General features: G+C 35.8%; 4 protein-coding genes and 1 long non-coding RNA gene across 6 annotated transcripts; 2 read left to right on the top strand and 3 right to left on the bottom strand.

Annotated features, from left to right (window-relative positions):
- Window positions 1-655: 655 nt before the first annotated feature.
- LOC136340509 (chitin deacetylase 8-like) lies at window positions 656-2,112 on the bottom strand. The gene is made up of 5 exons (XM_066284659.1): window positions 1,871-2,112; window positions 1,624-1,820; window positions 1,185-1,571; window positions 934-1,126; window positions 656-881 (listed from the first exon to the last, which is right to left on the bottom strand). Exons 1-5 carry the CDS (start codon window positions 2,027-2,029, stop codon window positions 696-698), a joined length of 1,122 nt encoding a protein of 373 aa, XP_066140756.1. The 5' UTR covers window positions 2,030-2,112; the 3' UTR covers window positions 656-695.
- A 1,256-nt stretch (window positions 2,113-3,368) lies between these two features.
- Window positions 3,369-7,547, top strand: LOC136340508 (dynein axonemal intermediate chain 4-like). 2 transcript variants are annotated; one of them, XM_066284657.1, is made up of 7 exons: window positions 3,369-4,165; window positions 4,221-4,458; window positions 5,883-6,139; window positions 6,193-6,380; window positions 6,434-6,661; window positions 6,718-7,039; window positions 7,097-7,547. In XM_066284657.1, exons 1-7 carry the CDS (start codon window positions 4,066-4,068, stop codon window positions 7,507-7,509), a joined length of 1,746 nt encoding a protein of 581 aa, XP_066140754.1. In that variant the 5' UTR covers window positions 3,369-4,065; the 3' UTR covers window positions 7,510-7,547. The 2 variants fall into 2 exon arrangements, with proteins under 2 accessions (XP_066140754.1, XP_066140755.1); XM_066284658.1 differs by lacking the exon at window positions 3,369-4,165 and having other exon boundaries at window positions 4,377-4,454.
- Window positions 7,548-8,139: 592 nt separating this feature from the next.
- Window positions 8,140-10,590, bottom strand: LOC136340646 (putative serine protease K12H4.7). Its single transcript, XM_066284869.1, has 9 exons — window positions 10,259-10,590; window positions 9,716-9,903; window positions 9,424-9,662; window positions 9,218-9,366; window positions 9,001-9,160; window positions 8,819-8,950; window positions 8,605-8,763; window positions 8,409-8,555; window positions 8,140-8,348 (listed from the first exon to the last, which is right to left on the bottom strand). The coding sequence occupies exons 1-9, from the start codon at window positions 10,487-10,489 to the stop codon at window positions 8,158-8,160; spliced, it is 1,596 nt and encodes a 531-aa protein (XP_066140966.1). The 5' UTR covers window positions 10,490-10,590; the 3' UTR covers window positions 8,140-8,157.
- A 2,266-nt stretch (window positions 10,591-12,856) lies between these two features.
- LOC136340627 (putative serine protease K12H4.7) lies at window positions 12,857-17,826 on the bottom strand. Its single transcript, XM_066284850.1, has 9 exons — window positions 17,569-17,826; window positions 14,505-14,689; window positions 14,213-14,451; window positions 14,006-14,154; window positions 13,747-13,906; window positions 13,553-13,687; window positions 13,340-13,498; window positions 13,139-13,285; window positions 12,857-13,083 (listed from the first exon to the last, which is right to left on the bottom strand). The coding sequence occupies exons 1-9, from the start codon at window positions 17,770-17,772 to the stop codon at window positions 12,887-12,889; spliced, it is 1,575 nt and encodes a 524-aa protein (XP_066140947.1). The 5' UTR covers window positions 17,773-17,826; the 3' UTR covers window positions 12,857-12,886.
- On the top strand, window positions 17,692-20,186 carry LOC136340628 (uncharacterized). Its single transcript, XR_010732337.1, has 3 exons — window positions 17,692-18,135; window positions 18,262-18,358; window positions 18,419-20,186. It is a non-coding gene; the product is annotated as an uncharacterized lncRNA (long non-coding RNA).
- Window positions 20,187-20,232: the final 46 nt, after the last annotated feature.

Below are 20,232 nucleotides of genomic sequence, written 5' to 3'. Positions count from 1 at the left end.
TTTTATTAGATTTAGTACTGGAAGAATTATATCTTATTGTTTACTATTCTTAAACGATTGACGAAGAAGAATGGTTTTGATTCTTTTTCAAATTTGACAAACTACAGGTTTCAGAATACTGATTTTCATGAATTTTATATATATTTTTTTCTTGTTAAAAAGATACATAAAACCGAATCAACTATAGAGTAGTTCAAAACTGTTGATGACTCTGAGCATGCCGATCTCAAATCAATAACTGGGAAGATTATCAATGTTGTGGTAATTGTTGAACTTGCAGCTTATAAAAAGATGACTGATGAACTGATGAAGAATAATTTTACATCAGTGTTGCTGCCTGGTAAGACTAAAGAAGATCATATGAGATATCAAAAGCAAATTGTTTCTGGGCTTAGAATTGTTAAGGAAGCTTGAAGTAAACCATTCACATTGAGGGCGTTTGTAAGGGCGAAGCAGCGACGCTCATCTTCAATGGCAGAATACAAAATCGTGGGTAAGGTAGCAATTCAGGGCATGGCAAAACAATATGTTTTTGGTCGTTAATTTCAGGTTAATTGAGATCGCAAATCAGAGAAGGAGAAAAAATCAACAGTAGAAAATTTTGCCCCTTGGAAAAATAAGATACCAAACAGAATTCTAACAATGAAACTCAAGATCACTTTATGAAAGCCTTATTTATGAACAAAAGATTGAATCTAGTTTCCTTCGGGATTATCAAGCCAAGGGTAGCGTTTCGGGCATGGTACACAGGAGATCATTGTCCTAGCCTCATTGTCCTCATTCAACAAGTCACAAATTGCTTTGACACAGCCAGTGTCAATAGTTACTGGGTTGGTCGTGAATTCCGAAAGTGGAACTGGATTCTTCATCCACTCAATTACCTGTATAACAAAATATTGCACCCTCTATTATATAAACTCTAGAAATACTAACCCTGGCTTGAGAAACCAAGAACACCTGATTGTCTTTCTGAATCCTATCCAGAGCATCGATCAAGCCATCCCAAGAATTCTCAACTGATTCAAACAAGTTTTGTTCTATAATTAAAGTCATTGGAGCTTTGTTGGATGTCTTCACTTTATCTACTTGTTCTACGAGCCAGTCGGAGAATTCCCCACTTGTAAGACTATAACACGAATTCCCATTAAAATCAGTCTCAATTCAGAATCCGTTTATGTACTCACTTGGGGTATTTACGGAAACAGCCAGCAAGGGTGTTACATACATCTCCGTCATTACCAACCAAATCGATAATGGGAGCCTCCCAGAAGCCTGGATAAGATTGTTCAGGGCAGTTAGCCCCAATAATACACTCTTGGTCGGACAGGTAGTCCAAAGTGTAAGGAAACAGACTGTTCTTGGAAGGCCATGAGTTGTCGTAAGTGAATCCTTGTGAAGTAAAGGCAAGGATAGAGTTATCACCAGCTAACTGGAGCTGGGGAGTTAGAACTCCAATGAGGTTCTCAGTAGGAATATTGGCGAATTTCTCGATAATTTTACGCTGAGCTCCAAATTCTTTTTCCAGTAGTTCTTCAGAGGCTTCTCTCCAATACTTCTGGTCATGGTAATTGCTACAAAATTTACTTTAAAAATTCCAATTAATTTTTATATGAATAAACTTACGTTACTGAGTGGACCCCAATTTCGAATCCCATGGTAGCAAGATCATGAACGATTTGATAATTGCTGTACTCATGGTTTATGTAGAAGGAAGCAGAGACGAATTCACCATCTGGGTTTTTGCGTGATTCTACCAAAGGGGACCATATTTTGTCGTAGGTCTCTTGTCTGGCAGCGTCGATGAATGCCAGCACTATAAGCTTTTAAAAAACGCTTAAATAAAAAATCTCTCTTTTCATTGAGGACTAACCTGAGGAGTATCATCAATACTCAAAGGTCCTTCAGTGCTGGTACAGCGGCAATTATTCTCAATTTTACACTCATCGAGGACACATTCCTTAGCTTTGTCTCCAAGAGATTTTTGCAAGAATACTGTCAACACTAACAAAGCAGCTAGGGCCACCTTCATCTTGTAGGATCTTGAATGAATGAGCTTTTCTGACTAAAGTTGCGCCTTTCTTCACATGTACTGATTTTTGTCTACGCAATTTACAGTTTATATATCAAGGTTGTTACGAGTCAATGTGAAGTTTCAGTGTTGATTGGGTTTTCCGAGGCCTCTAATACAATGACGATTGATTGGAGTTTTAAGTGCCCACTTAAGGGACTCAAAGGCCAGTGCAGCATAGGAAATTTTATACGTGAGGTATGGTTGATTCTCATGCTGATTATAGAGATTCCGATTTCTCCAATATTGATCTTTGATCTCGTATGACTGAATCAACAATACTGCATTTTTTGCGAATTAATAACCCAGATAAATGAACTTGTTCCATACATCAGCGATAAACTATTCATCGCGGTAATTAAAAATTAACTTTAAGGAAACCACACACCAGTAAAAACTGTTACCTGTATAGAACGTGTTTCAGATAGCCGCCAATCAATATTTGTCGATATTGAGAGTAAATATTGAGATAATCATGAGGTACCTACTTGATATTATCATCAATATAATTTTTCTGATTTTACCATAAGCACAAACAACCAACTTTATCTTTTTAGATATTTTAAAAGTTTAATGTGACTAAGAAGTCAAGAATTGGCATTCTGAGGGGCAGGTTAGTTTCTGATGATGGATAACAACGATTTAAAAGGGATGAATCCCCCATTGTTCCCTCATACCGCTTCATCAAGATTTCAGAAATTTGCATTTGAAAATTAATCAAAGAGATGGTCACAAATAACGCATGATCCTACTTGAGCTGAGATACACGAAGGAATCGCTCTCAGAAACCAAAAAAGGCGAGTAATGTACCTCTTTTATATATGACCATTTTCCGTTCAGTCGCCTCCATCTTGGATGCTCTGGGTTATCAGCAAACCATCAATCATGACTAGATGAATAATTTTCAGTTCGAGCCTCAAGTGTTCATCGCTGCAATTTTGGCGTGTTTCCTTTCTTATCTCAATAAATCTGTTAGAAATAATGGAAATTTCAAAAATGAATTATATTAGTTCAGACCGAGTTCTTGATTTCGTCTAAAGATCTGGTCAGAAACACCAATGAAAAGTTTTAACTTTCCATTGATGATTTCATGATGCTCTTAGTATCCATATATTTTATCATATACATATATCCACCAATTCTGTATTCTGGAAAGTAGATTGTTTCCCAAAGAATGACGTCAAAATAACATGTCAAAACCACGTCCACGTACGCAAGTTTAACAATTTCAAGTCATTTTGACATCATTTTGATGTCACTACCATGGGAACATTCTATTCTTCAGAGTAGAGGATCTACATATCATAACTGCCATAAGGCACTTGATATGACATGCCGAAGCGATAGTATTACGATAATCTACTTAGAGTCTATTTAAGTTCTTTACCTACCCCCTTTCTTGACAATGACAAATCTGTATCTTTTTCTACGAAAAAATATCCATTTCTCAGTCATCATCCCCCATTCTCATATGTCTTACATTAACCTCGGCGGACATGGGAAAGTTATGTTTATGTGACACCTTTTAGCTTCCAGGACCTAAAATTCCTTCAGCCCTTGGACAACTCGAGACCATTTTTGGGTCAAAAATCTCGGCATTGTATTAAATAATGGAACATACTGAGTCTCAAAAACACTAAATCCAGATTTGTATTACCTCAATAAAGACAGACACCTCAGCGTATAGAGTCATGTTCTTTATTGCTCTTGCAGAGAAACTAAGGAAAGCACCATTGTGTCTACTAGCTAATGTAAATCTATAAACAGAGGTGGAGACCAGAACTGAACTTGGAAGTATTTCCCATGGAGATGAACAACGGAACGTAGGGTCTTTGGAGATATCGATCAAACCCTGTTTGAAGTTGAATCGATGTATTAGAGCGCGCAATGGGCCATGACTTCACAGCCGGGGCTGAGCCCAATCCAGGGGTTTCGCGGTTCCCATCCTGTTTTCAACTCAAAGTTCTTAATTTGAGGGTTCACTTAGAAGACTCAAAATGAAGGCCCCTACCCATATCAGCTTAGTGTTGAGTGAAACTTGTACATTCTTCATTTTGGACCTACCTAGTTGTACTGTTTTAAAAGATACTGAAGAAGGTTTTTTTTTTTATTTTTGGCTTCAGAAATCTCTATTCACACGTGTTTCAAACAGGTGATGTAGTTGATCAAAAGAATCAAAACTACCTCTACCTTACAGAGGGCAAGGGACGAAATCGAAAGGTGGTCAATACAGAAGCTCAGACTATGCAAATATTGAAGAAATCTCGAGGAACTGAAGCAGCAGCCGTTCATACACACAACACAAAGTCTTTCGCTTCCAACTGGGAGATGTTTGACACTTACGATGTCTCGAAGCAGCAAGTGGCTGAGTCCTCATCATCAGAATGTAGGTATGTTGACAAATCAGTTGAAAGCTGTTGAAGTTACCGCGAAATAATTGTATTACATTGAAAAATAGGAAGTGCATACTTAAAAATTACGTAACTCACATAGTGGATGAGCAAACGTGATAAATTAATTCGGCCCGAAAAACAAATAATTTAATTTCTATATCGTAGAAAGCGAAAATTTACACGCTCTGTTCCTTTTAAACCTTTCAAGATGTGACGAAAACCTGTTTTTTGTTACAATGCAACATTCCGTATATTATTATTTCCTAGATTTAGAGCTCTTCATTCCGCTTTTATTATCCTGTTAGGAGTCATAATTATGATATGCATTTATTGATATTGCAATATTTCGAGTATTTGCGTAATAAAAATTAAAATTTCAAACGTAATAAGATACATTTAATTCCCGACTATGATAAAGCAGATACCACTATTAGAAGTTTTTTCTTGCAAAAAATTCCTTCGCCATCCGATCCGGAATTCAATGAAATAGGCATTTTCATGATAATCAATTATATTGTAAAAATCAGCTAACTGGGTGGATAGGAAAGTCAAGGTGAATTTGTCACTATCGACTAAAACCCTTGAAATTAAAATCAAACGTTAATATTACGTAAATTTGATATTTTAAAGTAAAAAAGATCTAAAAAGACAAATCTGGGTTAGTAGATATAAAGATGATCAGTACAATGAAAAGTCATAATTTACGTAACGGTTAAGCAACAAAGATAATTTTAATCAGCAATATAATGCGGGATAAAGGTTTAATGAATAGTTTGTCGAATATCTCCTTTTTAAGGTGGGATAAAAGAGTTTACGTCATGTGTGTCTCGAGACCTTCAACTTGTAATTAATGTCCTTCGCCATTCGATCCAGAATTGTCCGAAAAAGGCATTTTTGTATCGATTGCTTATACACTAAGTTAGTTCTAACTTAATATCAAATTTGTCAGGATCTACTAAAATCTTCAAAATCTAAATTAAACGTCAAAATGACATTAATTTGATATCCATCTAATATTTAACATGAACGTTTATGAACAGTTCTAAAACAAAACATATGCACTGGCTGTTTGTTCACAAGTAACAGTATACGCATTATTACAGGAAATTTGAAGAATTGACCGTATTCTCTCATTACCCTCTCTTATTTTTAATTGAAAATAGTATGGAATTTTATCTTCCAATATCTTGTATGTATGTAAGAGGCGGTATTTCCAAAAATTGATAATCGGTCTAAAGCGAGTAGAAAATGTTTACAAATCGTAAGTTCAATATTTTATTGATTAAAGCAAACGAGTACGATCTCCATTTGATTTTCTTACTCACATAATTGGATGATTTGCTCCGTATACCTTTTTCTATCATCACAAGTAAAATGTCCATTTCGAATATTTGGATATAAAACATTTTTTTTCTTTGTAGCGATTCCATGATAACAGGGGTCTCCTTGATTGATAGTCATAACATGGCCCCAGATGAGAGAGAGCTATCTAAATTATTTAAGAATTCCAAATTTCAAGAAGCCGTTTGCGTTATCGAACGCCTACTAGCAAACAACTGCTTCAATGAAGAACAGAAGCGATTCAGAGGCCTTTCGGATCCCGATCTCTTCAGGGATGATATCGAGTATAAATATCGATTAAATTTGTTATGGACCTTTGCCAATAACTCTACTAAAGGTCATGAATACTGTTTGAGACCTGTTAGTGTTCTTAAAATTAATGAAATTTAGATCGTTGTGTAACGACATTTGAATGGAATCCCTGCAACCAAGACTTAGTAGCTGTAGGCTATGGACAATTTTATTTCGATGAGAATACCACTGGAATGGTTTATATTTGGAACATCAAGAATCCCGTTCAACCGGAGAGGATCTATAATTTTGCCAATCCTGTTACGACCTTAAGTTTCTCAGCCAAGGTTGGTCTTCTCTTTTAGTCTGCTTCAAAATAATAATAAAAAAAGCATTGAAGGATCCGAATCTGTTGGCTATCGGCTTCCACAACGGTCATGTAATTGTCATAAACATATCATACAGAGAAACCTACTTAATTGGAAAGAATGTGCCAGAATTCGACCCTGTCTGGAACGTAGTCTGGAGGAACAACTTAGATACGTCTAAAACTTCTGAACAAATTTGTGCTACTTTCGATGATGGAAGAGTAGTGTTTTATACTATTGAAAATACTAAGTTTTTGCAGGTGTTTTCCACCGATATCGATCTTCGTAGCTCATAAAAATTTTAATACCATTTAAGCCTCAGCAAATGATGAGAGTGGTCAAAGCTGATGGAAAACTCAAAGGATTCAACGCAATGAGACAGTGCTCCAATCTCAACATCCCTGTGTCCAAATACGTTGGTGCAAGGTTCCTTCGTTGGCATCCAGAAGATGATAATATTTATCTAGTGGGGACTAACGAGGGGGTTATTCACAAATGCTCTACAAATTTCCTGAATCAACACTTGGATCTCTTCTCGGCTCACTATGGGCCTGTAAATGACCTGAAGTATTCTCCCTTCAGCAAGAAGATATACGCTACTTGCGGGGATGATTGGCATCTTCGCATTTGGGCCGAAGGTGCCATATTTCTATGTTTTTTTATTTAAATAAAAATACACCGTCAGCATGTTGTAGACATTTCTGAGCCCTTACACGAACTATTCGTGACCATGAATTCAGTTCAAGGGATGGATTGGAGTCCCACACATTCAACAATCCTGGCGACAATCTATGGAAAGACAGTTCTGTTGTGGGACTTCCAAAGGAAAGTCTGGAAACCACAATCAGAAACACAGTCTCCAACTGGATCTAGAAACACAGTGGTAAAGTTTATTGAGACCGGCCGTTGTTTGGTGGTTGGGGATGTAGATGGGAATGTACATGTGTTTTCCCTGGAAGATATGCCCTTCCAAGCAGTATTTCAAGAGAACCTGCTTTTTGATGCCTTGGAGAGGAGCTTGATTACTAATTTGGCTTTGATGGACAAGGTGAGAAAGCTGCGAAGGATCACTCTGAGGAATTCCGATATTAGTGCTTCCAAGTTTTAGTTCATGAATTTAATTGTCTTAACAATATATTTTGTTGTATACCAATTGAATTATATTTCTTAATTGGAAACTGCGAATCAGTAAAATCGATCTGGATAAAGACCAGAGTCAGAGATTCGTCTCTTTGGACATAACAGAGGGAATCAAAATTCCGCAAGTATTCCAATATTCGAAATTTTTTTGAATCTTCTATATAAGGTAACTCAGAACGCAAAAACACAAAATAGGCACGGAGGCAAAGAAGCTCAAAATATGTCGATTTTTCGAATAAAATTTTTCTCTCATTCCTACGGTTGTTGAGATCTTGAGCTCAGAAAACGTCTACAAAAAATTGAAAAAGCTCTGTATTGCAGCAATGTCTTAACATGCCTGTTGCTAGTTGATTTTAACTCAACTTCAAGTATTTTAAGGATAATTCAACAAACCAAATGTCGAGAATTTCTGACATTTTAATGGACAGTTGTTAATGTCTGACTACCTATTACAGAATAATGTTCCGTAACAAATGATGAAATTTTACGATTAGCTTTCAGTTTAGAACGAATAATTTCTGACTCAGTGTGACAATATTAGTCTGTTTGATACCATAATTACGATCGTTTAAAGGAAAAATAATAATTTCATGCTATGTATTGAGTAATTAGATATTTAATTAACTAAGTAGATAATGAACCCAATGCTCAAAACGTACAAACTAGCCACGATGGAGGAAGCAGAATCTGGTTTTGATGGGACTCCAAGCCATTCTCCAATCAATCTGTCGATTTCCGCCCTTGCCTTTTCTAGATCCGCAGAGTCAGTTGTTGATGTTTCGTACATATTAGCACAATGTGAGACCCCTAATAATTATGATAAGTTTTTCAAGTATCTGATCTTAAGGTTAATTGCAAAACTCTAACCATCAACTATGATAACCGAGTCGCCTATATCATCAGTGGTTTCCAGCTTTCCAAGGGCATGCCAAGGGTCCACTCTTCCATGGACATGAACAACTTTGCTAACAGGGGCGTTAACGCCTCCATATCGCACATTTGTAGCCTCAATGCCTGTGAAGATTTTTTGTTATGATGTTTTACGTTATTTTTAGTATTTTACCTCTAGAAATAAATTCTTCATTGAACTGACTACCGAATATGTCTGAACATAAATCTGTGAAGAATGACAACTTGAAGCGTGAACCGAAAATGGAATCTTCTTGTGAAGTTGTTTGGTAGAATCCATATTCTGTGCAGGTTTGGTAGTACCATTGTCGGGCTTCAAAATATTTTTTTGAGTTCTGAGATGCTTCGGAAAATCAAATATGCCTTACCCATTGAACTAGTTGATATGGCAGTGTTTTGATAATAAGTCACCATTTTTTCATAGTTATAGGAGGTACAGTTTTGGCTAAAATACTGCAGCATGAGACTGTTTACTTGCGCCAATCTCTGCAGAGGCGTGCCTGCCCATTCAAATCAATAGAAATTCTGTTGATAATTCTTAAGCTCTTACCTATAGATTCGTCGATCATAACATTACAAACATCATTAATAGAAATCGAAATGAGTCCGGAGTACTGGACGATGTAAGCGAAGTTAGAGCTTGCTAAAGTCTCGAAAAAGGAAGACAGATCTTTTTCATTGCCCTCGCTTAGTTCGATGAATGAACACAACTGGAATTGTTAAAAAGGAATAATCATGGACCACGATTAGATATAGGTTATAATTACCGAAAACATAGAATTCAGTTTCTCATACACTGCTGTGTCCTCTAAACATCCCCCTACTATTTCCTCCAATTCAGTAAAAGCCTCTTTGATATTGTTGACGCAACTGTCGTTGTAAGTTCTCAAGTTATTTCTTACCACTTGGAAGTATTCTACGTTAAAAAATCATTAAAAACTTAATTATCTTTGAAGGAGTTGATTCAGCGAACCATGAAAGTCGAGTTTTGCCTCCAAAGGACCGCTAGAATCAACAGCACCAGCTACAAGATGAGGATATTTCTGCCTCATCCAGGAAGCTAAAGTTCCAGCGTATGATCCACCGAAAACTATCCACTTTGCTTCCGTGGTATCAATGTTATACTTTTCATTCATGCCTGTGATGAAGTTAGCAGCATCTTCTAGGGCTTGGTGCGCGTTGAGGTATTGCAGATTCTCAGTGCTCAAGTCTCTATTCAGCAAAAATACGATTAAATTTGCATATTTAAATGGTAAAGTCTTTACTTGAATGGGTGACTTTGACCATAATATCTGTGCTCCAGGTAAAAGAGGAGAGCTCCGTATTCTTTGGCACTTTTAATCCAGGCTCCAGAGCTCATCCAGTTTGTAGTGGCTTCCCATTCACCTCCGAGCATAAGGAATACATGACTTTTGGAGTTTTCATTGTAGTAATCCTCGTTGATGTGATATCGCTGGAAAGAAATTAAATGGATATTTATGATGGACAATTTCCCATTAATAGAAATAAATAACAATATTTGTTTGTGAGAGAACTCGAACTAGACGTAATTCATTTGGGGTGATAATCATTAAGCTCAATATCTAAGCATTCATCAAAGCCACCATCAATTATGCTGATATTTCATTGGCGAATGAAAATATAATAAAAGTTTGCATTACTGTTTATTGATCATACCGCATAAATCTTAATAAAGGAGATCATCATGTTAATCTTCATGTTCAGCTGAATACAGAGGATGTATTGAGTTATAAATGCGGGATGTCTTTCATGGCGTACAAACGGCTGCAAATATGGGTATTTATTACCTGCTTCCAAACTCGTGTGTCCGTAGGGTTAAAATGATCAATTTTTTGGTTAAAGGATTGATTGGCAATTATTTTTATACCAACTGATGCAGCTTCTGGAGGGTCCAAGAGCCTCAACCTGGTAAGATCGAAGAGAGGAATGTTTTCAGCTTGAACCTTACTTAAGAGCAATGGAAACAAAAAAACGAAATATATGAGAGTCATTTCTATATCTCGGAAGGTGAAGCTCATCTGCCGCAAATTAATGATTCAACAATATCAAAAATTAATCAATATCTCCCTCTTATGATGGTGACTATAAAAATATTTATCCGCTATGATACCTAAATCTTTTTATGATTTAAAATGAGAACTATAACTTCGAAAACACATATTATTTAATCCACATTTATGAATTATTTACCGTTTATGAATCATTTATATTAATTTTAAGTAGTTTGTAATGCGAGATAATGCAATTGTGATTTACAATACTGCTTTTGTGGCTCCATAAAAATACACATACAAGGTGAAATATTGCATAAGAGAACTTCCAAATTACCGGATGAAGTTTGAAAGTCATTCCTGATTAAGGTAAATTCACATTGCCACACAGCAAGGGGTGATCTTCACTCTGAATTTACTACTTCGTGAGAATCTTGAATAGTCTTAATTGATCTATCTTTCAGTTAAATTTGGTGACATCAGATGTGAAGGTATCCTTGCTCTGCAAGTTTGTAATGGCTACAAGTGGTTATTGTGATCGAGACGTCACTTATACAAAAGCCATCAAACAAAACACTTAAGCAAGTCTTATTGCAAAATAATAACCATCTGACAGACAACACACACATGGAACTGAATTTAAAATTAATGTGAAGAAAAAAATAGTCACTATAAAAAATCAAGGTGTGTGCTATTGCAGACCGTGAACGCGCCGAGACGGCTGTTGACCGCAATTTCGGCTAATAGCTGCAATTGAAAACTTTTTGCGTTCCTGCGAACTCTCGAATTGCCCATTTAATAGGCGCAGGGTCAATGCGGGTGGCGAGTCAATGATGCTGTTACAAGTTTAATGCTACCGATAAATTTTCTGCTTCATTTTGAAAATATTTCTGGGGAACCATTGACCAATTGGCCCTGCGAAGGAGCCGCCACTGGACGTTTGCATAACCGGTGTCAAGCCAAAGTTTATTTACCCTTGATGTTATTATTTACTTAAATTACCTATTTTCGAAGTGCCGCTCGCAGATTTATGATAAGTTAATTAAAGCTGTAGTCCCCTTAAGGTCTTATCTCCTAAAATCACGTTCTAGTGTCTGTTTCAGTTCGTGAGATACATAGTTACTTTGACACATATTTTTGAGAATTTCCAGTTTCTTTAGAATAAAAGTGCCTATCACAAACCGATTTCTTAATACTCCAGGACCTTAATTGAGGTATTCAGATGGGATTTAGGATACATATTTGTAGATTAGGCCGAAGAATAACACCTCAGAAATTCTAATGTTTTTCAGAAATTTTCCAAAAAGGGAAGATGGCTATATGGTTTAGAAAATCGAACACTGATATCTCGGCAAACTGTGGATTCATTATCATAAAAAGATCTATCAAATTATGAAATCGTAATTAACTGCGAAATCCTGAACACGCTGGATTTACGTGCACAGTTTTAGCTTCACCTGCGTCACATTTTTATTTACGATAGCGAAGTTTTCGCTCTGCTTGTTCACACTTCCCATTTTATACAATTAAATTCTATACTGGACGTGCCCATACTTCTGGTGTTAGATGATTCCCTTCTGATGCAGATGGCCAATCCACACACTATAGGTACATAGATTTGAGAAGTTTAGGGACATCCCCAACATTAGCCACGAAATTTATACCAGGTTTCAACTCATTCATCTGTGATCCCATCACTATTCAACTACGAATCATGTCAATGAAATCTGGACACACAGAGCAGATAAAATCATTTCATCAAAAGAGGTTTTGTAGAGGTCTACGAAGTTTCAGTGCAAGATTGGTACAGCCATTGAGAACGTAGATTTACTTTTATTTTAAAACGTTAACTTTAAATTCTTTATTTAAATTCTTCCTTTAAAGGTACATTGCCATAAATCTAAATCAACTTACTTATTGAACTAGAGGACACTACAGCATTTTGGCGGGATGTGAGCACCATCATATTTGTATGAAAAAGTTTGTGCCACTGTCTACTAACAGAAGACTGTTGACTTTAGATAACTTTTGAAGAGGAGATGAATTTGGAATATGGAAATACTGAACCTAGTCAACCAGGTGATGCCTTAACTAATTAATTACTATCAATTTCATTGGTGAGAATATCACAGTTGGTATTTATGGCCATATCGGCCCTTCCAATGAATTGGACTACATGACCAAGGGTGTCTTTGATTAAAAGTTGAAGGAGATTTGCCAAGTTTTTCTCGATTTCTTCACTGATCTCAACAGGATCACAAAATTGCAGTTGTGAGCAAAATTAACTGTCTGACAACAAGCAATTCTTCATTGGTCAAGTAATTTGCATGCGAGAGGGAAGTTTCGAGTTTCCAAGGATTCGTAAAGTGTTCCTGAGAAAACTAGTTTATATGATTCAACAAGAACGTTTATTTCTGACTAAGATCACTCAATGAAACGAACAATTGTGAATATAAAGAACATGTAAAAACTTGCTGCAGTCGAGGAAGCACTTCCTGTAGAATCGTCCGGTATCACTTTTAGCCACACCCCAACTAAACGATCAATTTCTTTCTTTGCATTAGCAAGATCTACGGAGTCAGTATCCGAAATACTGTACATGCTGGCACAGTGAGAAGCATCTAAAACCAAATTAATTACACAGTCAACTGATCATTAATCTTTCATAACCATCACCATCGACAATTATGACCCAGTCCCTTGCATCATCCGTTGTTTTCAGTTTTCCAAGCGCATGCCATGGATCGATTCGGCTATGGAAATGCACCACATTGGTGATAGGAGCCTTAACGCCTCCATATCGAACATTTGTGGCATGGATAGCTGTACAATCTCATATGAAGCAACAAGAGCTTTATCAGTAAGAGTCAAATTTACCTGCCGATGTGAAGGATGCAGTAAATTGAGCACCAAACACATCAAGACAGAGATCGGTGAAGAACGTTACATCAAAGCGGGAACTGAAAATTGGGTGTGTTTGGGAGGAGGTTTGAAAGAAACCGAATTCAGTGCAAGTTTGGTATAACCACTGGCGACCTACAAGTGGCCAGTAATAATATTTGGATAATTTTAGATCAAAAGCTTTCTTACTCATTGAGCTGCTGGGAAGAGTGGTATTTTGGTGAGAAAGAACAAATTTCTCATAATCAAAAGACAAGCAATCGGACCCAGAACTCTTCAGTACCAGACTGTTTACTTCGCCTAATTTCTGCAGTGGGCTTGTGTCTAAAAGCAACATCCTCCTTAATACACAAGAAGCGCCATGTGAGCGCGCGAGTTCGTACCAGCTGTGTCATTAGTCATAATGGTACAAACATTATCAATGGAAATTTCTGATCTTCCGTTATATTGAACTGCATACGCAAAGTTATTATCAACCATTAATTCGAATAGAGATGAAAGATCTTTTTCACTGCTTTCATCGAGCTCTATTGAGTCGCAAAGCTGAAATTACGTAAAATTTTTACAGAGTATGCCATGAAGCATCGGTGAGAAAGATGTTCCGAAAGATCATTAAAGCATTCGTCAAATACTGAAAACTACCTGAAACATGCTTTTGAGCTCCGTATATATTTCCGGATCCTCTAAGCAGCCCTCCAGTAATTCATCAAGTTTATTGAAAGCAGCCGTGACATTGGTCACACAGCTCTCGCTGTGAGTTCCCAAACCTTCTTGTACTACTTGCAAGTATTCTGTCAAATTTTGACACCTTTAAACATGGTGACTAGGAGGAAAACTCTAATCACTCACCACGAAAGTCAAGAACGGCCTCCAGAGGCCCACTAGAATCCACAGATCCGGTAACCAGATGAGGGTACTTATGCCTAATCCATGAGGCCAAAGTTCCTGCATAAGATCCACCATACACGATCCATTTTGCTTCTGAAGTGGACATGTTATATTTGTCGTTCATGCCCTTTATAAAGTTGGCTGCATCTGCTAAGGCCTGGTGTGCACTGAGGTACTGAAGATTTTCGGTGCTCAAGTCCCTGTAAAGGGTTCATAATGTTGCTGACCATAATAGGTAACATTAAATTTTTACTCAAAAGGTTGACTTTGCCCATAAAATCGATGCTCCAGATAAAATAAGATTGCTCCATATTTTTTGGCACTATCAATCCATGCTCCAGAATTGAGCCAAATTGTATTTGCCTCCCATTCACCTCCTAGCATAAGAAACACGTGATTGGAGTCTTCATTGTAGTAATCCTCATTAACATAATATCTCTAGAAACACGTTCTATGCGTGATTTAGGCATTAAGTACTGGGTGTGATTTAATTGTATGGTGTATACACTTTATAAGGTGCTAAAAATCATGTGAATTTTCACAGATAAAGCGTGGCCAAGGTGAATATTTTATTGGGTTGTTATTCGGTGTTTTGTGTGATATTATTCAAGAGGAGAGTACAGGAAAGTTAGTAAATGTTTATGAATTTATTTGTTTGTTTATTCCTCTATCACCATCAGCGGTTGAATTTGGAAAGTTTGTACTTATTAATTTATGAATATTTATGTGATTTAGACTGATAACGAGATTTTACCGCATTTCCTAAGAAGATTGACCGAGAAAGCATAATTTGGAAACGCTGTTTGAGCTATGAAATCCCATGATAAACTTTAGCTGGTAAGAAATTTTGGACTAATAATTAGCAGCTGCAACACTTTTAGCATCAATTCATGCGGATTTGTTCAGTGCCCCTTCGATTCGACTTTGATTTCCACGAAAACTGCTCTAAAAGCTTAAATGGAATAAAATAAAATGAAATATCTGTCGAATCTCTTTTATGCCAGAAGCAAGGTTTTTATAACATAGAGCCGCTTTCAAAGGATTTCATTTACAAATATGCGGAAATTAGTCACTTCTTGAATTCATTTCGGCGCAGAAACCTGTACTTTTTGTGCGCATGGGGAGCCTATGGTGTAACTCTGTACGATTAAATATGAGACAACCTATAAGACTCCGCATGGGATAAATGGATCAAAGACTAACCAATTTTTGCTCCCAAATGTTAAGTCAAACATCCGCACTTCCGTAAAATAGAGTAAAGAAAATAGAAATCGAGTTAAAAAATATAGATCTGGCTAGCAATATCATCTAAGGGTGGAGGAAAGAAAGGAAGAGGAAAATGTTTGAAAGGAAGTTGTAAGGACATCCTGCAGATTAAAATAACATAAATTACTAATCTATCAACCCAATCAAGAACTACAAGAGAAGATCTAATAAGAATCAAAAAAGGTAAAGAATCAAATGGATAAAACTATGAAATCGATTCATTTATAAAATACAGGGTGTTCACATTTGAAATAAATCGATGTTTTATTATCAAAGAAAAAAAACACCGAAGTCAATTTTATTAAAATTTTCAACAGTTAATAACAATATTTTTGATGACATATTCATCCAAAATTTCAGGGGTGTGCGTACGGGGCAGGTCTCTCGGAATTTTACACAAAAACGAGATTTTTTGTCGATGAGATCGACCTCGCTTTTCCAAATCGATCCCTAACAGTTCGGCAGCACCATTGATACCATTCTTGACTCTACAGTTCGACCATGTGCTGGCACTGTTGGTCAGAACTTTCGCTTCATGTATGATAATGATCGTCCACATGTCGCCGATATTGTGACAGATTGGTTGACCAATGAAGGAATCGTCGCATTGTCGTGGCCACTACAATCGCCAGATCCAATCGAGCATGTCTGGGACATGCTCTAAAAAAGAGTTTCCTCAGATATGGCGAACATTAACGGTATCTTTCGATTTCGGGAGCTACTAGCAGAAGAATGGAGAAGGATGTCACAAGTGGAAATCAACAATATCATTTTGAGTATCGACGATAGAATTAGGGCCGTAATTTATAACCGTGGGGGCCATACTTTGCGTTAGACTTCATCTCATCGGGTGCTGAGGATGTTTTAAGTTAAAAGAAGGGCGTTTTTAGCTATATTTACAATTTGTGAATAAATTGATATAATTTAGAAATCCATCGACACAATTTGAATTTTAATGTATATTAATCACTTTTTGACACTATAAATGGATAACGTTATTTTTTAATTAATTTCAAAAGAACTTTAATCTATTTATGAAGGTATCTTTTGATTTTTCCGATATGATTATCATAATCTTGGTTCATTATCCATAAACCACGAATCCAATATTTTGCGTATTATCTTAGATTTCACTTTATCGACTGAAATTACCAACGCAAATGATTGTCTTAATTTTTAATTCCTCTAGATATCGGTTTCAAACGTGCGTTAATCTAAATTCTTATTAATCTTCCATTATATTTCATATGCAGATCTCATTAAAATTCTGGGTATTTCTGAATTTATGACTCGCAAATCCGACTTAAAAACAGCGGAATATATATATATATATATATATATATATATATATATATATATATATATATATATATATATATATATATATATATATATATATATATATATATATATATATATATAAAATCAATGAAAAATATTAATAACCATGCTAAACCTGTCTGAATAACCAGAATTAACCCGATTAACCTAAATTAAGCTCAATATTTTAAAAAGTTGAAAGGTCTTCAACTACCTGTTCGAATACTTATTTTTAAATACCGCAATGAAAATTTCCACAACACCATGTGATGTTTTTAGCAACATGCTGTTCAAAGTATGTTATTACATGCAAACTCAGTGCTTCGGCAAGTTACAAATTCAATTCTAAATAATTGCATCGGATATTACTAATTATTTCACGTTTAATTGAAAATTGTAAGAAAATCAATTAATCATTTCCTGAAAATTTTCTGCAATTTGCAAGAAATCGAATATTAATTTTCCTTTCCAGTCTCGTGCAAGTTTTATTACTTTTTTTTATATATTTACTTATTTCCTTTTATTTTTATTTTAACTATTAAACCATCATCAGAAATATACATAAGACACACAGAAAATGTATGTAAGCGAACGTGCAGTAGGTATTATTTCCCAGGGGTTGAACTTTATCTGTATTCTGCGGTAATCTTGCATAATTCAATAGGATATTGGTAAAACTGTATAAAACTTGAGCAGTGTTCCGTGGGCTGTAAATACCTAAACGAACTTACCTGATTGTACACTCTTGTGTCTGTAGGGTTAAAATGATCAATTCTCTGCTTGAAATACTGATCGCTGACGATTTTTGTGCTGACTTCACTATCAGTTGGTGGATCTAAAAGTCTGAGTCTTCTGGTCAAATCAAACAAATTATTAGAGCTTTCAATCTCGATACTACATAGCAATAGTATGACTGAGAAGCGAATTAGGGCCATTCTTATTGTCTCAGGTGTCTCTAATCAATTGACAATAATATATTTTTGGAGAGATTCATTAACTGATGAGCTATTAAAAATAAATCAATAACTGTAATAAAGTGATATAAATAATTTAATAATAATTTATTGCGCGATATCTATAAGTTTTTAATCCCTTTTACGGACATTTCATTGAAAAAATTGGTGTGCCGTAATACCCCAAATTATAACGTTAAAATTTTCAAGAACTCAAATCGAATCGAATATTTTCAAATGTTCAACAGTGTAGTCATTCATTTTGTAAAAAATAGAAACTTTTATGAATAAAACAAATACACAATTTCGTAATTGCTTGTAAACGCTATTATCTCCCAAATCAAGGTATTGATTGTTAATTCAGTCAGATAACAGTTTTAGTTCCCTGTTTATTGTTTGTTAAATTAAAATTTATTTAATAAGCAACAAGCGAAAAATGTGGCAATATTCTCTAATCCTCTTCTTCTTTAGCTTTAGAAGTCAGATGGGAATTTCCCCAGACCCGGACGATGCGACCCAATATATGACGAGACCTGACAGTATTGCTCTCTGAACGTAGAGACTGGAGGTAAATTTGTATAATAATAAACTTATTTGTTCAATAATCCACAACAATTGTGATTTGCAGTTTATTTATAAAATAATTGTTTCACAACTTAAAGAATTTAAAGATCCTCAAAAGGGAAATAATCTGGGTTTTAAATCAAGTATGTCTAAAACCAAATAAAATGAAGCGGAGAAAGGCTAAAAGGAGTTAGAATACGTCCAGAGGCTTGTTCTAAAGATGAGCCTTTTGGCATGTTCAGGAAAATGAGGAAGAACCTAAGCACTTGCAAGACCCATTTCAGGACCTCGACAGGGATCTAGTTTACATGCTTGAACTCTGATTAGGAAACGTACTGAGGAGGGAAAAACTGTAATTATTGACACATAAAAAGGATAAAACTAGCGATAAAGTTGCAATAAATCCGAACCAACGAAAAACCCTCAAAATCTATAAGAAATATGCCAGATAGAAAAGGGAGATTCGTCTTGATATTTGTGTAACAAAGTTTATTAAAGTAGTAAAAATTGTAGAACAGATAGGTTCAATCTTGATTGACGCCAACAAATCAAATATACTTAGTTTCACATGAAATTCACTACCCGATAATAATAATAATAATAATATTACTCGAAGGTACCTAGAACAAGCACAATTGGGGATGCTTCCTTGGCCTGCATGGTTACCGGATCTAGCACCTATCGAACATGTTTGAGACATAATGAGCCACCATCTTCGAATTTTATCAAGGCCTCCAAACCATTTAGATGACTTACGACACTACCTTGAAGTAGCATTGGCATGAAATATTTCACGAGAATATTGATCATTTGTGGCAAAATATGCTGCGAAGAGTACATGCTTGCATTGCTGTACGAAGTGATGTCACTCATTATTAACTTTTTAATTAATAAATGTTATTTTTTTTACTGAAACTATAATAATTTGATACTATGTTATGAAGCATTATTTTACAAATATTATAAAACTTAATTATTGTTAATACTGGGTGGTGCGTTGTATATGAAAGCGAGTATATTTACCTGCGTAAATCCAGCTGAAATCCAACATTAGCATATCTTTGGTTTTTAGAATCAACGATCGTCCCTCGTGAGTGTCAAAGCAACTTGTTCATTATGGTAGCTGGAGGATGAGATGTAGGTGCACGTGTGGGCAGAAGTATCATTTTAACCAACTCAATTATAGTCAAGGCGAATAGAGTATAATTTTATCTCGTAGATAAACAACACGGTTGGTATCATCGAGTTTGAAAAACGCAGTCATGTTTGCAAAAAGAATGGTGAAATCAATTTTCTTATTAAAACTTTAATTTTCTACGAAATCCTTCTTCCTTTATGATATAAAATGTCAAAAAAATCCGGCAATTGCAGCCCCAGTTTCACAACCGGGAAATGATGTTCGGGTAAATTCTAAGATGTGAGAGCATTAGCACTGTCCTTTGTCGATCTCCTGTCCATTATGATCGCCAAGATCCCCCATCGCTGAGCTCCAGAAACGGGCACCCTGTATAATTAGCACCGCCATTGTTCTAAGGAGAATCCAAGGACTGCTCCTTTATTACCCTCCTTCCTCATTTGAAAGTCTCAGATTAGGGTTAAATCTTACGACTTAAAGCTTCCAAGCTCGAACTTAAAAATTGCAATTTTGAGTGACTAGGAAGTGGCCTCCATCAAGCACAATGCACCTCAGTATCTTCCCTTTTGTTGAGGCCACATTTGCTTTATTTTCCCGTTACATTTCATTGCGCAATTTATCCCGCGATGGTAATTTATTCAGCACGAGTAGTGTAAAAGACATTATTCGAACGATGAATGAAAGCAATTAAAACTTTTCCGGCCCGTCATTCTTCATAAATCCACTCGTTATTTTCCAGATAA

This window comes from Euwallacea fornicatus, chromosome 8 (genome assembly GCF_040115645.1).
Source record: "Euwallacea fornicatus isolate EFF26 chromosome 8, ASM4011564v1, whole genome shotgun sequence".
NCBI classification, from domain to species: Eukaryota; Metazoa; Arthropoda; class Insecta; order Coleoptera; family Curculionidae; genus Euwallacea; species Euwallacea fornicatus.
This window is presented reverse-complemented; position numbering and strand designations above follow the sequence as displayed.

Excerpts from the sequence above, each read along its gene's own strand:
- LOC136340509 (XM_066284659.1), bottom strand. The coding sequence starts at position 2,029 with ATGAAGGTGGCCCTAGCTGCTTTGTTAGTGTTGACAGTATTCTTGCAA. Across the intron at positions 1,821-1,870 it reads GTATTGATGATACTCCTCAG|CTTATAGTGCTGGCATTCAT; the intron begins GTTAGTCCTCAA and ends GTTTTTTAAAAG. Across the intron at positions 882-933 it reads TCTTGGTTTCTCAAGCCAGG|GTAATTGAGTGGATGAAGAA; the intron begins GTTAGTATTTCT and ends TTTGTTATACAG.
- LOC136340508 (XM_066284657.1), top strand. The coding sequence starts at position 4,066 with ATGAAGGCCCCTACCCATATCAGCTTAGTGTTGAGTGAAACTTGTACA. Across the intron at positions 4,166-4,220 it reads TTTAAAAGATACTGAAGAAG|GTGATGTAGTTGATCAAAAG; the intron begins GTTTTTTTTTTT and ends TGTTTCAAACAG. Across the intron at positions 6,662-6,717 it reads AAAATACTAAGTTTTTGCAG|CCTCAGCAAATGATGAGAGT; the intron begins GTGTTTTCCACC and ends ATACCATTTAAG.
- LOC136340646 (XM_066284869.1), bottom strand. The coding sequence starts at position 10,489 with ATGAGCTTCACCTTCCGAGATATAGAAATGACTCTCATATATTTCGTT. Across the intron at positions 9,904-10,258 it reads ACACACGAGTTTGGAAGCAG|CGATATCACATCAACGAGGA; the intron begins GTAATAAATACC and ends ATTTCTTTCCAG. Across the intron at positions 9,663-9,715 it reads GGTCAAAGTCACCCATTCAA|AGACTTGAGCACTGAGAATC; the intron begins GTAAAGACTTTA and ends TTTGCTGAATAG.
- LOC136340627 (XM_066284850.1), bottom strand. The coding sequence starts at position 17,772 with ATGGCCCTAATTCGCTTCTCAGTCATACTATTGCTATGTAGTATCGAG. Across the intron at positions 13,907-14,005 it reads AGCTCAAAAGCATGTTTCAG|CTTTGCGACTCAATAGAGCT; the intron begins GTAGTTTTCAGT and ends ACGTAATTTCAG. Across the intron at positions 13,499-13,552 it reads TCTTCCCAGCAGCTCAATGA|GTCGCCAGTGGTTATACCAA; the intron begins GTAAGAAAGCTT and ends GGCCACTTGTAG.